General features: G+C 39.7%; 1 protein-coding gene across 13 annotated transcripts in view; it reads right to left on the bottom strand.

Moving 5' to 3' along the window:
* Positions 1 to 17,896, bottom strand: part of NAV2 (neuron navigator 2) — a 390,183-nt gene that overhangs the window by 85,360 nt on the left and 286,927 nt on the right. For all 13 annotated transcript variants that reach the window (XM_030948576.1, XM_030948578.1, XM_030948583.1 and 10 more), the window contains 2 exons: positions 16,575 to 16,683; positions 12,737 to 13,204 (listed from right to left, as the gene is read on the bottom strand). In XM_030948576.1, coding sequence (XP_030804436.1) covers positions 12,737 to 13,204; positions 16,575 to 16,683 — 577 coding nt within the window. The remainder of the gene's footprint in view (positions 1 to 12,736; positions 13,205 to 16,574; positions 16,684 to 17,896) is intronic.

The raw sequence follows: 17,896 nt of genomic DNA, 5'->3' as shown, positions 1-17,896 counted from the left end.
ATTTGTGAGTGCTATCATCAATAATCCATTCTTGCCCAAAATATACATGGTTGGTACCACCCTGAATTTTTCTGCATGGGCTAAAACACAATCAAAATTTCAAAACTTTCACAAGCTATGCACAAAAATCACATTGACTTAAACCCTATTTTTTGTCAATGAACAATAAACCTAAAGTATTCCACAACTTAAAGAAATCATCATGGATGAAAAATTTTTTGCAGACTTCTTAGGCATTAATAAGTGCCAGGTGTACACCTCAGAAATTGCTAAGATAGCACATTTCTTACCTTCTGGTTTAGACAAATGAAAAATTAATGTTAGATTGAACAAAGATGGCACGGAGCGAGCCCTGTGTTACCACCATCAGTTCATCAGCTCATGCAGGTGTAGGTGGGCGGCACTGGCAGCTGGGTGAACACATTGTGAGGATTTTCACACACCTGAGACTGAAACAGCTCCAACAACCCCGGCACTACGGTCACTGTTTCCAGCAGACTGCTGGACAAGCACCATTCCCACAGAGACAGGAGCTGGCAGGACTGTATCTCCTCAATCCCTTTGCCACTCTTGGCAAATCGACAGCAGACTGCAAAATAATATCCAGATACTCAGGTACTCAGGACACCTTCCTCTGGCTTAGTAAGCACACAGCTTTCCCTCTGATAGTGAGACAGCCCTCACCCACAGCAGGAAAGAAGAGATGCTCCAAGCTGCAGGCAGCAGTGTCTCTGCTGGCAAGATCTCACTGTGCACGTGTGCTTTACCCAACCCAAATTTGACTCCTACATTCATAAAAATGGGATGGTGAGCAGTTGGGAAGCCTTGTTCAATCTGCTGATTAGCCCTGCAGTTCAGTGTATCAATCTGTACAGAGCCATCCCAGCAGCAACCCAGGAGTCTCTGTAGAGTCTAACAAAGAGGTTGCCAAGCCCATCAAGTCAGACACAGGACTATTCCCCATCCAGCAAATCCGTGGGGATTCTCCCAACCCATAAACAAAGACTGTAAAAAGCACAAGGAGCAGTTGCACTGTAGCAGGTAGAATTTGCCTTAGGTTTGGCATTCTACACTTGTGTTTGACAGTTTCTAAATATTTTACCGTGGAAGAATATGTTTTTTCCTTAAGCTACTAAAATAAAGGGGAAAAAGAGAAAAATGGTTTCAGACCACAGTGTTATACAAACATGCAAAGAGTATTTTGCAAAAACATCGAATGTACATGCACTAATTGGTTTACTGCAGCTACTTGTCTGCACACGAAACAAGTTTCTGTATGAATACTCTTTGCACGTGTGCTGGAAAACGCAGCTTCTGGCTTTGCTGTCAGATTCCTGGCATGCTGGTCCTTTGATAAAAAAGATCTGTTACAGCTGAAATAGATTGTTTTTCATACCTATCACTCAGAACATGTGGAAATTAATGTAGTCCTCTTAAGAGTTAGCCATGCTGAAATCAATGCCTTTTCACCAGAATCAGCGTATTTCATCTTCTACACATAAGCCCAGCAAGCTAAAAATTACAGTAACACTGCAGCAGCTCAAATTGAAACTGGTTTCAAGCACTGATAAATCTCACATGAGCCAATGGAAGCTGGATGGCTTTAGCACCTCTGACAACTAGATCATGACACTTTTCTAAACAAGTCCATTGTTTATGGCTGTGAAAAAGCACAGCCATAAATAATGACTTTTACCCCCATACCAATAAGACAAGTTTCTTACATGCCAGAACAACACAGGATAGACTTCTGTATTTTGAAACAGGCTTGTGTAATCACGGTTTGAAAGTTTTATATCTTATTTTTATTTCACACAATATCCTCTACCCAGGAATGTTTAATTCAGAAAAGATGCCAAAACCAATGATGCCTGAAGTCCTGCATGCAACAGCAAGGTGAAGGAAGAAGGAAAGGCAGTAGCCTCTGAAGTCTGTGGAGAAAAACACATTTAAAATAAATGAAAAAAACCCCTTGTAATTATCCATTGGTTAGCACAGAGGAGATTCAGAGCTCCTGGTGCCACAAACCTCCAGCCATTGCTTTCATTCCCTTCCTCTCCGTCCCTTCAAACTTCACCTGTCTTGGCTTTAACAAACTATCTTGCCGTTATGAATACATTATTATTGCTGCAGATTTTTGCTTTATGGGAAAGAAGAATATAATGAGGGCACATTTTCCTAAAAAAACAATCTTCCAATGTTTTACTCAGTGGGAAACAAGACCAAGGAAATATTATCCTGTATATAACTGTAACAGTACTCAGAGTTATTGGAATTTATTGTCCTATCACATCCATGCAATGTGGAACCCAAGAATATTGGCCTGTCCTCTACAATGGCACATTGCAGTTCAAACAACGGTACTAGGCCTAAGTGTAATTTATCTAACTTTTCATATTAAAAATCATTACAAAATTTACCATAAAAGCCTTGCTAGCTTAATGACTGCTAAGAATTCTGCAAGCACATTCAGTGAAAAACAAACAGGACTTAAAAGTATTCTTTTACCTGCCCCAAAATAAGAAAAAGTTTAAATATATTATCTAGGGAAAAACATAGTATCCAGACTCCGACTTTTATAGAGATAGGAAATTTGTACAAAAAATTTAATCTCACAGATGCTTTATGAATGGTACCAGCAGCCAGGGAGGAATGACTGCCTTTAATGAAGCTCAATATAATAATATTTAATAAATGGAAAGTGAAGCATTGATGAGGTTGGTTAAAAGGAGTTTCTGATCTTTCCAGGAATTAATGTATGAATACTCATCACTATAGCTTCACTCTTCATCAGCAAGGGAAAAAAATCCAACCAAATTTCTGTCAATATGTAAAGACTGAGGTTAAACAAGAGCAGTATTATGCATTTCTAACATACAATTAGGACTTCTAGCCCACTTTCTAGGTGACATTTTTTTCCTATTAGAAAGTGGCTCCCTGCCCTGCATTACAGGCATAAAGTAATTTACTTTGGACAACCTGGACCTTTAAGCTTCTCTTTTCTTTAGCCAAATACACCCTTTTCTGTGCCTCTCAAATTTTGAGTGCCATAACAAGCCCTTCCAAGTGTAATATTTTTAGGGTATTTCTGATGCTGAAGTGATTTATTCCCCTTTCCTGAAAGGCACACTGAGGAAACAGGAATGGGTCATGCCAAGGATCAGCAAAATCCAGTGGTCTGAATCACTTGACTCCTGTCTGCACTCCCTACTTACTGACAGATGCAGCCAGCCAACAGCACACTTACTTTTATGGTCAGACAACTCTACCACTTCATATATATTCATTTCACTCCTTACTGCATGAATATGAATTTTCCAAGTTTGAAAACAAACAGCCAAGGGAAAAGCATTCTTTATTTAAGGATTAGGAAGAGATGGAGCAGCAGGTAAATCAGCAACACATAACAAACCAGGCAAGCCTACCCTGACCTGCTCTGGATCCTGTAGCTCCATAGTCCCAATCCCACAAGCAGGAGGACAGCAACATGCCTCAAATGGGACCTGACTCTGGCAGCTCAGGTGCTCCTGTCTTGACCTTGGTGCTTTGGATTACAGGCTGGTGTGGAAAAAGCTGCCCAGGTGTCTCCTGGGCAGAGGACTTGCCCAGCAACCCAAGAGCTTGAAACTTTAAGAAACAAAAAGCTTGAGGGAATTATTTAATATATCAACATCAGCTTCGACAGGAGGAAATGTTCTCTTATTGATGTAGCAGTAACACTGTTACCATTAATGCTTTCCTTTAAATCTCCATTTTCACTAGGCTTCATCTGTCTCGTCATTACAGTCAGTTAAACGAGATCAAGAGGCTTAACGAGCTTTGAGTATCAAAGAAAAACTCTGCCAGTGCTAAAAATCCACAGCAGAGAATTCCCCAGTGCTGTTTCTGAAATACATGGGATCAAAACCATCCTGTTATTGCAACTATATGCCCTAAATCTGACTTAAAAAGAAATGCTACCCCAGCAGCTGGATGATGACAACTGCAAATTTCTCAGTTTAGTATCAATTTGATCTGCATTTTTCATCGTAACACTGGCATTAGACCATATGGGCTTTCCCCATGTTTATATACCCCAAAGTCTTTCCAATCACTATTCTTGCCTGACTTGAATCAGTACTTGGTAAGTACTTGATCTCTCTAACCAAAGGGTTGGACATAGACACTGTCTACAAGCCTGTGGTTGGTTTAAATTCCATTATTGATCCCTGTGAATTTCAACAAGAACATTCAAGAACAGGATTAGGTCCTGAGTTTGCAGGTAGAGGCTCCAATACAATGCCTTAATCCCTAATATTAGACCCTAATATTACAGTTCAGATTCATAGAAAGGCAAACCTATTGCTCATTTAATAAAATCAAATTTATATTTAAGGTAGCCTATAATTTATAAATTAATAGACTTTTACCCATAATCACTAACTATTTAAAATTAACAAACTAATGAATGAGGTATGAATTGTTTTGCAGATGCTTAACCCAAACATGGAGTAAGACCTGAACAAATTACTTGCAGACTCAAAAATCCTAATCACTGCTGGAAAGGAGGAGATACCTGTTCTAACAACAGGTAAGACAGGAAAAATGAGAATATGCAAAACTTAATAAGTATATATTAGTTTCACAGTTTATTTAGAGAAACCTCTCACGTGTAAATCACTAATAGCGATTTGGTGCTGCTTACTCAGTCTAGAAGCAAAGCAAGTTCATCTCATTAACTACTTAATTCTCAGACCTTTTTCCATGAGAAAAAAAAAAAAAGAGAAATCTGCAGAAATAAGTGGCTTCTGTGAAATCAATACTCTTCTGTCTGGAGATATATTAAAGCTGCCTGGCACATAAGTCCTTCAGCAGCCATCAAATAACAATTTTTGGGCACCACTGTCCAAGGCTATTTTTTTTTCTATACCTTCTTAGCTCCACACAGTCTGCAGTCAAGGAATTCCAAGGACAGTGCAGCCTGTAAGGGAGTTGGGTGGCTTCTGCTCCTCCACATCCATCCCCACATTCAGAACAACAGCTTCTGACAGAGCTTTTGAAGAAACCAGTTTTGTGGGGAATGAGCAGTCTTAGATACACATAGACAAAGAGAAGCTGTCAATACTTGAAAGAATATTGGACTGAAAGGAAGCGTCTCTCATATGGCTGCAGCCATTCCTGCTCCAGAGGAGAGTCTCCAGTGCATGATCCTCTTTCCAACACTCACTCCATCTGTCAGCCAAGGGCACCCTCACCACAAATTCACCTTTACCTCAAGGAGGAAGCCTGCTCCACCACAGCTTTTAAAACTCCTTTTAAAATCTAGTCAGCCCAGACAGCCCATGGCAGGAGTAAGACCGGAAACAAGACAGGAACTCAAATCCTTTCAGGTGTGCAAATGCCACTCTGGACCCCAGGGAAACACAGGTGGAAACTCACACCCACCAAGCAGCTGAAGGCCACGAGAATCAGGCAGTTGTTCAATGGGGCTTTGCACGTGCCAATTTTGATTTCAATGCCTAAATTCCTTCTCAGAGTCCATTTCAATGAAAATCACTGAGCTAAGCTATAGAATAAGCGATCCATTTTTCAGCACCCTCTTCAATTCTGTTCAGGAGAGGAATGACCTGTGACCAAACAGGATTAAGGAGGGGGTGCAGCTTCTCTAGAGGTTCTCAGCAGCATCAACAGCAGAGCAAGAGTAACTCCACAGTGACTTTGGATTATTCCCTCCTGCCCACTCTTTCCCTGCAGATGATCCACATCAACACAGTGTGAATGACTGCATCCCCCTCTACTGGCTAGCCCCGGATAGGGACCCTATTTTGTCCCTACACTCAAATTACAACAACCTGCTGGCACTGATGCAGCAGTTCAAACACTGCTGAGGTGTTTCTTACAAGAAAAAAGCCCAAAATGGGATAACTGTTATTAAATGGTATTTTGGTAATTGTTAACAGTAGGTCAGTGTGTAGAAGTAAACAAACATAAAACACCACAGCTACTGCACTCACTGTCTTGATTAACACTACATATCACCTAACATGGGTATTTTACCATTATACTGAAAAAAAAAAGCTGATGTATAAGGTTATAACTCATAGGCCTACGTTGTCTTCCTATGCTGAATCACACTGCAAGGAAAGTTCTATGAGAGCATATGATCTGAAATATCACTTGAAATAAATGATAAACACTGTCTTATGGATGAAGCTGACACAAGAACTACTCCTGAAGTGAGTACAATATTTAAGAATACTTAAAACACTATACAAAATTAATAATATTGAATATGCTTGTGCAATATCATACTCCTGCAAAGAACTGCAAGTACAGTTCTTGGAATTAGAATACTATCTTTATTTAAACATCTGCCATAATTTTTTCTTTTCATTTTCACAGCACCAAGTAATCTCTAACTTTAAATCCAAACTCAGTTGCAAACTTGTTTGCTATTAAGTCAGAAATTAATGTTTTCTTATTCCTTTTCATGAAAGTCAGACTTTTGAGTTTGCTTCATTATTGGTGTTAATTATCCTTTTACCATATACAGATACTATTCTGCAATGTTGAAAAGATCACAATGTAGAAATAGTCAGCCCTAGCAAGATGAAAGGCAGTTCAAATAAACACTCTGCTCAAACACAGAACAAAAATAACATAAACCTCCTAATGAGTCTTTAGACATGTTGAAGTGCTAGAGCCATAAAAGGAATTTTCACTCATCCACTGCATTTAGATGAAAGCTTATCACTAAAACCATATCATTTAAAGAGCAGTGTCCAGTAAATGACTAACCCACAGTAACCCAAAGTGTACAGAAAGAATATAGTGGTAATAACGATGGAAAGATACAGGTCAGAAAAGCCTAGAGACAGAGCATTGAACCAATGCACAGAGCACCCAAATTCTCACTCAGACCAAGATTAGATCAGGCACCCCTGATTTCCAGCCAGCCACAAGTTACCTGGAGCAGGAACCACTTCTGCTGCAGACAGCTTAGAAGGAAAGGGTTTCCCTCACTTGCTGTTACCAACAACAAACTCTCATTAGCAGCAAACTGCAGAGTCCTCCTCCTCCTCCTGTGAAACCTCAGCCCTAGGGGAGGTCTGTTATACCACCTGTGACCCTGACATCTAAAGAAAATGCGTCACTGTCTGACTTTTAAATATGACAAAACCACGGAACAGCTGCAAGAATCCTACAAACACCAACTACACTTCAATGTTCAGTGAAATCAGTCCTCAACTTCAGCTCTTTTTTGCCTCCCAACAGATGTAACTCCTAAATGTAAGCCTACTTCAGAACTCTTCTTCAATGATGGTTGTGGTCCGTGAAGGGCACAGTGCTTCTGGGTGAGTTTGAGACCTGAGCAGAAGCAGGGGCAGAGTCTGAGTCCCCAGCCCAAAGTGGCCTGTTGTCCCTTTTAGCATCCTTCGTGCATGTTCCAAATTCAACTGCTCCCAGTGCTTGTTAAACAATCCCCAGGGAGCATAAAGGTTTGAATAAACAAGAAGCAATCATAACCCTATGAGGATTGTGCATGCAAACACATTAGGAAGTTATAGAAACAGACATGTGGAATGGGAATATATCACCACAAAATCATCAAATATGGGGAGATTAATAAAATAGTAAAATGTATCCCCCAACAATAACCACTGCACCCACAGGAGGTGGCTGCAAGGAGAATTTTAGCACAGCGCCCCGACCATTGTTAGAACACAGCTGGAACAGCCATGCTTCTGCAAAAAAATGATTTTGACAAAGGTGTGTTTGCAGACCCAAAGCCATTTCCTGAGAAAACCTGTGACCAGCACTAATCAGTGTATCCACGCTGTTAATTCTGCATAGAAAGCTGCACACTTCAGGTAATGAAAACAGGGACAGAGGATTAATCAAATGAAAAGAAAATAATTATAAAAGGCTTTTTTCTTTTTTTATCAACAGCCCTGTTGCTGCATTCCAATAAGAGATATAAAGGAAATTAACTCTACATCTCATTAGAGAAAACTGGGGCTAAGGAGACAAAAAAAAAAAAGGTAGGAATATGTATGTTAGTAGCCAGAGGGGGACTGAAGTGGATAAAAACCTTCTGAACAAATGCAAAAGATCCATGAGAATTAACATCCTCCACTTGGGACAATCTTTAGGGTAGAGAGGGGAGGCAATTCTGGGCTCTGCGGTGCCACCTTCCAATGAGGCTCTCAGCTTCCAGCTCAGTCAGCCACCAGAGGAGTGGAGTTGGGTGCTCACTCCCCAGCTCACACAAATCCTGCTCCTGCTGCTTCATCACTGGGTTATGTTTTAGACCCTGCAAAAAGGCAACTTCTTACCTTTGATCCACCCCCTAGAGACTTGCTTAGTTTAAGAGCTGTTCTCTGTCCCTTTGGCAAAGATTCTCTTCCTTAACCCTAAGAAAGCAATCCTGGTGTCTGCCAGAGCTCTGCTTGAGCAGACTCATTAAGGGAGGCCAAATGAAGCTTCCCATGACCCAGTACATTTCAGAGAAAGCACCAGGATCACAGGGCTAAACTAGTTTTTCTTGGCTATTGGATTTATTTTGGCTGTAGCAAATATTTTGGCTTCCTTCCCTATCAGTTTGCCAATGAAAACACAGATCCAAGGTTTTCAGACTCCGGGATTGTAGCAATTCTGAAAAATGACAAAGTGAAACACATACCAGCTAATAAAGAGCTATTCATGCTCTAAATACCCTCTTGTGCTGCTCTGCACAGAGTGTAGCTGGGCTTCTGGAAATGTTGAGCCTGTTTGCCCTACCATTGATCTTAGTGATTTGTTCTGCAGCAAGTCACACGGATGCTTTCTTTACAAGCAACCTCTCTGATTTCTAAGCAGTTTATTATTCTTCTCCCACAAAAACACAATGCCATCCTATTTTTTCTTACTATTTGAATTAAACACACATTGGGGAACATAACTTACAGAAAAGACTACCAAACATCTGCTCACGCTGGAGATGGCAACCCAGCGTCATCAGGGGTCACCAAAGGTAACAACCTTATCTTTTTATCCTTCTCCATTAATATTGGAATGCTGTTATTGCAATTTAATACTGCAATATTCCCTTCTCACATGATTACCCTCCATAGACTGCAACCCCAGGCTTGTGGGGCTGCTTGCAGCAAGGTTCCCTCCAAATGCCCACAAGTGCAGCAAGTAGAGGAACCCCAAACTGCCCATCTCCAAACCCTGTCCACAACCTGGAAATGGAGCTGCATCTTTCCAAGAATGGATTTACCTACAATACCAACTGGAAATTAGTCAATGACTCCAACAGTGCTATATGAATTGACAAATCAACCCACACTATTTAGCAAAATAGACTCCTGTAGCTAAAGGCAAAAGATGTGGAAAAGAAAATTTACTTGTACACATTTCTTGTTCTAAGAAGCTTAAATTGAGATCTCATTTATCAGTATGTGGCTACTACATGAGTAAAAAGTGAAAAGTATCTCACTCCTTTAAAAACTAGTGGGGAAAAAAGAGTCAGATACTCAATTAAAGATATCCCAGCACTCAAGGCCAGGAGTGAGGTAGGGCAGAGTATATGACTCTTCTGCTATGTTAATCATTCCAGGTATATAACTCACTGCTTTGGTGACAGAGGCACCAACTGGCAAAACCATTTTCTTGCCCAGAATCTAAACACCACTCTTGTACTTTCAGACTATGGAGACTCCCAATTTTTACCCTGCAGGATGACCAGACACAGAAAAGGAAATGATACACAGAGATGAGTGAAGGTACAGATTTCTCTGCCTAAATCATTAATAAATTTGACAGCTTTTCTATTCTTTCCTTTTCCTCAACCTGGAATCTGAATTTTATACACTAAGGTCTGCAAAGACTGGGGCTGCTCTCTGAGCAGCAGAAGTCTGAGCTGAAACAGTTCTGCCAGGGGTAATTCTCAACTACCACTCAAGGTGTTTTATGGAAACCACAGTGCTACTTAGAATTTACTTTCCTTGCTTCCAGACCAAAACTACAGCCACAAATTTAAATGGAATTCATAGTCCAGAGGAAAAGCAGTAACTGTTCCTACAAAAAACATTACAAAATCCAGGTGTAAGTTGATGTATATGAGGAAAACACAGGGTGCTTTAGAGATTTGATGCATTATTAATGCAGCAACAGCTACTGGTGTTTTATCTGAAACAGAATTTCACACTGATTTTTGCATCAGCTACTTTACTATATGCTTCCCTAATGAAGCGTATAAAGACGGTGTCTGACTTCTCAAAAAGTGTGAAAATATCCAAATATTCATAACAGGCAGAATTAATAGAGGCTTCCAGATGGTGTAACTGAACTGTTAAGTTAATGACAAAGCAGCAGCTGGATTCCAGTAAGAGACATTATGTCTTTTAAAAAAGCCAACAGCACTAGAAATGTCACTAATAAAAAAAAAAATTACAAAAAAGCAGAAGATGCAAGATGGTCAGACAGGACTGCCACAAAAAAAAAATCTAAACCAAACCAACAAACAAACAAACAAACAAACAAAACCCAAAACCAAACCTCACAGAAACAAAGAAACAAACAAAAAACCCACCAAACCAAACAAGAAAAAACAAACAAAACACCAAACCATTTAAATCTCCAAGATAATTTTTAACATAAATCCAATGCTAATGTACTTGAGCTAAGAAAAAATTACTTTTATAGTAGGAACTGAAAGTAGACGAATTGAAAACTGAGTTTGGAGCAAAGAAAAAATGCTTCTTCCACTCAAGGCAGAGATAAAATACTGATGTAAAACCTTGTTAATAATTGTCTATCACTTCATATTTCTGCATACTGACTGGTTCTTGAAACATTTTCTTCCTCGTATTGCTATTTTGCCCAGCACAGAGAGGCAAACTCACTTCCTTACAGCAAAATAACCTGTCAGAGTTGAGGCAGCAGGAGAGTTCAGCTAAGTATAAAATGTGCCTCACTCCCTCCATCTCGTGGGCACAAATCAATGTTGCAACCACTGTGAGTCTTGACTCTGGAAAACGTTCAATCACGTGCCTGAATATCTTCACATCTAGGGATACTTTCTTAACATGGGCTTAAAAACTTGAATTTTGTTTAAATCCCTCTGTGATAACGAGTTGTCTCTCCAAAGGCCTATTAAAATGAGTAGAATATCTTTGGTGTTGGCTTTTATTTCTCAAAATAATCACGGAAATACAGGGCTATAAACAGAGTTCTTGAGTTTGCTGGGGTCCCCAGGACAAGGTGAGAGATGAGAATCTGACTCCATGTTCTCAGAAGGCTGATTTATTATTTTATGTATTTATATTAAAGAATGCTGTACTAAAACTGTACTAAAGAAAGAGAGAAGGATATAGACAGAAGGCTTAACAAGAATGATAATAAAAACTCGTGACTGACTCCTCAGTGTCCAACACAGCTGATGGTGATTGGTCATTGAGTAAAAACAATTCACATGGAACCAATCAAACATGCACCTGTTGGTAAATGCTCTCCAGACCACATTCCAAAGCAGCAAACACAGGAGAAGCAAATGAGAGACTATTCTTATATAATTTTAAACAAATTTTAGTATTATATAATATTAACCAAATTAGATAATATTATATTATGAGATAATATTTTCTCTAAGGCTTCTCATCTTCCCAGGAGAAGCAAATGAGAGAATATTATTATATAATATTAAGCAAATTTAAATATTATATAATATTAACCAAAAGAAATGATATTATTTTATAATATTAGGCAAATTTTATAGGTAATATAATTATATAATAGATATATCTATTATAAGTCTATTGATATAATATATATTATTATATAATATTAAGCAAATTTAAATATTATATAATATTAACCAAAAGAAATGATATTATTTTATAATATTAGGCAAATTTTATAGGTAATACAATTATATAATAGATATAGATATATCTATATAAGTCTATTGATATAATATATATTATTGTATAATATTAAACAAATTTTAATATTATATAATATTAACCAAATGAGATATTATAATAGATATAGATACATCTATTATACATGTATAGGTATAATAGATAATATTATATAATAATATTAAGTAAATGAGATAATATTATATATTATGAGATAATATTTTCTCTAAGGTTTCTCATCTTCCCAGGAGAAGCAAATGAGATGATATTATACATAATATTAAGCAAATTTTATAGATAATATAATTATATAACAGATATATCTATTATATATCTATAGATCTAATAGATAATATTATTATATAATATTAAGCAAATTTTATAGATAGTATTATCTAATAGATATAGATATATCTATTATATATCTATAGATCTAATAGAATATTATTATACTATATTAAGCAAATGAGATAATATTATATATTATGAGATAATATTTTCTCCAAGGCTCCTCCTCTTCCCAGGAGAAGCAAATGAGATAATATTATTATACTATATTAAGCAAATTCTATAGATAATATTATTGTATAATAGATATAGATATATCTATTACATATCTATAGATATAATAGATAATATTATTTTATAAGATTGCGCAAAGGAGATATTATTATTATATAATATTAGGAAAAATTTAATATTATATAATATTAAGCAAATGAGATAATATTAAATATTATGAGATAATATTTTCTCTGAGTCTTCTCATTTTCCCAGGAGAAGAAACCCTGGTGAAGGGATTTTTCCGAAAACACAGCGGTGACAAAGAGCCACAAGAAGCGCAAACTCACCCGCTGGTGATGTCGTCAGCCCTGATGTTCTTGCCCAGCACGTCGCCGTCGCTCATGTAGCCGGTGGCGTCCATGGCGATGCCCTCGAGGTCGATGTCGTCGCCGGCCTTGTCGGCGATGTCCACATGGCAGAGGCCGCTGCCGCGCGTGGCCAGCTGCCGCCGCAGCGGCGCTGGGTACAGGTAGCGTGCGGCGCCCGGCTCAGCGCTGACGAAACGGCCGGCGCTGCCCCGCGGTGGGAAGGCGCTGCCCGTGGAGGGCAGGTAGGCGCTGCCCGTGGATGGAAGGTAGGCGCTGCCCGGGGACGGTGCGTAGCCGCTGCCTGTGGACGGCGCATCGCCCGCCTGCAGCCGCGGGCTGGACTGGCCCAGCCGCCAGGACAGCGGCGTCGGCCGCCCCGTCAGGCTGAGGATGCTGCGGCCGCTGATCTCGGTGGTGACGTTGCTGTCAAACGTGGTCTCCAAGGTGCTTGAAGGGAGAGATGGGGATAAAATCCCTTAGGGTTTTAGCTTTTAGATGTTGCAAATCCTGTACTGCTTTAGTGTATAAATCTAAACTCCATATAAAGTTTAGTGTATAACTCTAAACTCCATATAAAGTGTCAGTTGACTGACTTCACATTTTGGTCTAGTTTTAGTATTGTTTATTCTAGTTATTGTTATTGTAGTTGTTAGCATTGTTTTCAGACTAATCAAGCGCATGGTTTACAAGCTAACTTCAAGCTCATCTTCCCCTCCTGAAGTCTACCTTTTGGAAGCCCTTAGTGCTCCAATGGATGACATGGAAGCCTCAGTGGAAAACACTGAACCTCCTGAAAAGGAGGAACCAATTTACCAACCGTGGTTTGGCAAGCATTCTGCGCCCCAAACCCAGTCCTCTTCATTTTAAACAAAAGAAGGGGGAGATGTTGCGGTGTGATGTCATGGTTTGCCTCAGATACCTCGGGTTTCTCCCTGTAGATTTCTTCCCCAGGTGTGTCAGCCACCTCTCCTTCCCCCTCACTTGCCCCTTGCTGAGTGCTGTCTGTTGGTCCTGGCATTCCAGAAAGGGCGTCGAGTGATTGGCAGAGCTCAAAAGATGCCTCTCAGCCCTGGGGACATTGGGCCATCCAGGTGCCATTTGTCCCCTGAGACATCCCCCCCTTACGTGGTTGGTGAGATCCCTACTCCTTCCCTCCCCCTCTCCCCAGGCTTAAAAGGAACAGCAACCACACGCTTCGGGAGGTTCTGTTGGAGCTGTTGCTGGATTCAGAGGCCTGTGGGCCAGAATAAAGCTCTGGATCCAAACCCTCCATCAGAACCGACTCCTTTCCTTCACCTCGCCTTAAAGCTTCCCCACCAAAGGTAAACCTGAGCTCCTGCATGCCTGGACTTGCCTCCAAGGGCCTAGCTGCAACATCCAGCTAGCCAAAGGTGTCTCTGAGGTAGACAAAAAGATCCCTCTAGACCTGAAATTCAAAGACACCTCACTGCCTCAGGGCCCAAAAATATAAACAAAGGTGAATTGAGGGGGAGCAAACTGGGGGAATATATGACTTCATTACCTGAAGCTGTAATTGGAGAATTAACCACCAATATGTAATTGGAGAATTAACCACCAAACTTATAACTGTCTGAAAAACTCGTGGCCATCTTCCATCTTGGGTGTAGCCTCTGGAAGGCTTCTGACTGCCCAAGGGGGTGCCTGTTTGAAGGCCTTTAATAAATACCCACTTTATTCCCTTAATCTTGTCTAGCCTTTGCTCCAGGTAGCCACCCCAAGGCCTCAGATGCACTGGATCAAATGTGGCTCTTACACGGAACGCCGTGTGAGATTTCAGGTTCTCCCAAGGCTCTGGACACTCACCAAGTTACTGACTGTATGTAACAGCACTAAAAATTGACTGCTGCAGCACTTGGGGAGATCCTTTCTTTTCACGTTTCAGGTCCTTCCCCAATGATCCTAAAGAGACTCTTGCACCCAGGCAACCAGGTGCTCTACATACACGTCAAAAGACTTAAGCAGGACTTTTTAATGGATTATCCACCGTATCAAAGTGTAACTTTGTGATCATCAAGCACACAACTCCATTACGCTACGGTTTTGCCAGTCTAGGCAAGGGAGTGGGATAATAAGCTGCTAAAGGAAAACCTGCTGAAGTTCTATTTTTCTGATATATTTCCTTTTATTGTCTGCTTCCATGATAATTTTAACTCTGGAGATGTGTCCAGCACCAAATGGAAACTATTTCTCCAAGATGAAGAGGAGTAAATGAAAAAAAGAAGAAAGGTCAATTTTTTTTCTTCAGGATATATTTTGTATATTAACAAATCAATAGTGAAATATGAACTGCTTCGAAGATGTTCAAACCAAAATCAGAAAAAACAATAAATTACTCATATATTAATGAGTTATATATATATATTTAAATATTGGTAATATTTATATATGAAACCCTAAAAATGGGACTACACCATGAGTTTTCAGGTGATGTGTACAGATTGCAAGACTACACCCTAAATACTCATAGCTGAATTGTAGTTAATTTATTGGAGGCTAATCCCTAGCTGCAACTTCTCTTACCCACATGAGCTCCTCTTTTCCTTTCCTGCTCAACTAAGTGCCACTTTTTTTACTTATTGTGGATATTAGTAAAAATAATACCATTCCCGATGTTACATATAACCAAAAACTTCTGTATTCTCTGGTTAAAGTAATTAAACCACGAAGAGCTGTCACATTAATTGACATTTGCAAGGAAAAACAGCTTTGGGAGTTCATCTTTGCAAGCTCTGCTTCAGTTTCAGATGCAAAGCCAAAACACAAAGTTTTCCCCCAATAAACTCATGTAGGGCTGGGGTACATAAGGCACCAAGCATTAGGTAGGACCCCGACCTCATTATAGCCCAAACATAAAACAACAAAGCTTATTCTCCAAAACTTCCTGTTCAACACTGCAAAGATCTAACTCACATAATGCTTAAATGTAATAGCAATCTTTGTTTATTTCCAGCATATTTTAAATATTGCTGAAGATTTTCAAATGTTGCTTTACCAAAAAAAAAAGCAGTTACATTCAGGGGATGGCTAACAATATTAGACGAACTTGTTTGCCTAAAGTTTGGTCAGGAATTTAAGTTATGCACTTGATAATATGGGTGAAGCACGGTTCACCTCTTATTTAAACAAAATATTACACATAGGGGGAGAGAGGTGTAATGCACTGAAGTTACTCAATAGTAAAAAGAAACATTTTAAATTGTAACTTATATTCAAACATCACCTCACACATTTAACGAGAAGTGATTATTCTTGACCTTTGAGTCAATACACACCCCATCCCATCATATAATTCCTCTTCATACATCTCAGTAACTAGCAAACATTATTCAAATTCTGTGCATTAAAGATAAAAATTACAAGATCAGTATCTCCCACTGTCAGTGTCAATAATTTTTCTAAGGATGCAGCCCAGGTGTAAGAGATGTAAAGTAGGAGCAGAATTCACAGAATCACTAGGCTGGAAGAGACCTCCAAGATCATCCAGTCCAACCCATGCCCTAACACCTCAACTAAACCCTGGCACCCAGTGCCACATCCAGGCTTTGTTTAAACACACCCAGGGATGGTGACTCCACCACCTCCCTGGGCAGCCATTCCAGTACTTTATCACCCTTTCTGTGATAAAACTCTTTCCTAAAATCCAACCTGTATTTCCCTTGGTGCAGCTTGAGACTGTGTCCTCCTGTTTTGTCAGTGCTGCCTGGAGAAGGAGATCAACCCCACCTGAGAAGAGCCACCTTTCAGGGAGTTGTAAAGAGTGGTTTCCCTTTTGTTAGGAACCCAGAATTGCCCTTACCTGTGGGTGACCTGGGTTCCCCGCAAGCTGGACATGGTTTCCTCCAGGTTCTGCCGCAGGTCAGCGATGTTCTTCACCGTCCGCAGCCGCCGCGTCTCAGGATCCTCTCCTGCAGGGAAAGGAAGCCATGAGTAAGGACCAGGCAGGGAACAGTACAGAACTAAGCTGCTGTCCGTGTCTGACTCAAATGCACTTTTTTCTGACTTTCTAAGCTGGTTTGATTGAGATTCCATTCCCCTCAATAGGCACCTGCTGCCATCACATCCTCACTGAAATGAGCCCTGCAGGGTTGCTCTCATTGCTGCCGTTGAGATATTGCTGACCCAGTTCAAATTCTGGTTAACTTTCAACCTCATTAGAATACACACTCCATCAATACTACCCTTTCCATCTCATATATTGACACAATTAACATTAACCTGACACAGGCAATTTCTCCAATGCTGTGTTCTCACTAGATCTTCTTTGTCCTACAGTAAGAGCTTTCCACAAACTAAACTGTCCTAACTGGGTGGCTGCTCCATGCTGAGTGATGATTCAGGTAAAAGAACAAAAGGTTTTGCTTGTCAAGATAACACAGTTACTGTTCCTAAAATGTGCTACATGACACAAAGTTGGGGGATGACTTAGTTTTCATGGCATTTAGAAATCCTGTTCTTTAAATACTTTGTTCTAAAACACATTCATGTCCTGTTCCTTAAAAGTAGAGTTTATGTACACAAAAAATAAAGTCTTCCTACTGTTTCAGCATAATTTCCTTTTGTCAAATAAATAATTTAATTAGTGCTTCAGCATAATTTATTTACGTGCTCTCAGCTGTCAATTCAGAAATGCTTTGGTCGCTACCTCACTGAGCTTTATAGAGTTAAATCCTCTAAGAGGCTAAAGAGAAGTGAATTTCTAGTAGTGCCAGCCTATTCTTTGTAAGCTGAAAGCTGGAACAGTAAACCTCCAAAAAACTGTCACAAAGCTTCTGTTGGGTACAGAAGGGAATTATTTCATTCTAAAGGGTTTACAACTCATGACTAAAGAAAATACTACAGTAAATGTAAAATTTTCACATTTTGTATCAGCCTTCTCTGTACATGTGATGCATTTTTGAGCTGCTAGGATGCTGGGCACCCACACAATTGTTAGTTTAAATGGATATCTATATATTACACACATCAGAAATGTGAAGAACAAGATAAAAAAAGCTGTTGTTGGAACTTTCTACATTATCTGCTTTAAATTTCATGTTTCTAAAAGATGTCACATTGGTGGCACAGAAAAACCCATTCACACACTCTTGCCTGCAAAGCAGCAGTGCTACAAACTACTGA

This window comes from Camarhynchus parvulus, chromosome 5, assembly GCF_901933205.1.
Source record: "Camarhynchus parvulus chromosome 5, STF_HiC, whole genome shotgun sequence".
NCBI lineage: Eukaryota > Metazoa > Chordata > Aves > Passeriformes > Thraupidae > Camarhynchus > Camarhynchus parvulus.
The sequence above is the reverse complement of the archived record's forward strand: the minus strand, read 5'-3'. Positions and strand labels throughout refer to the sequence as shown.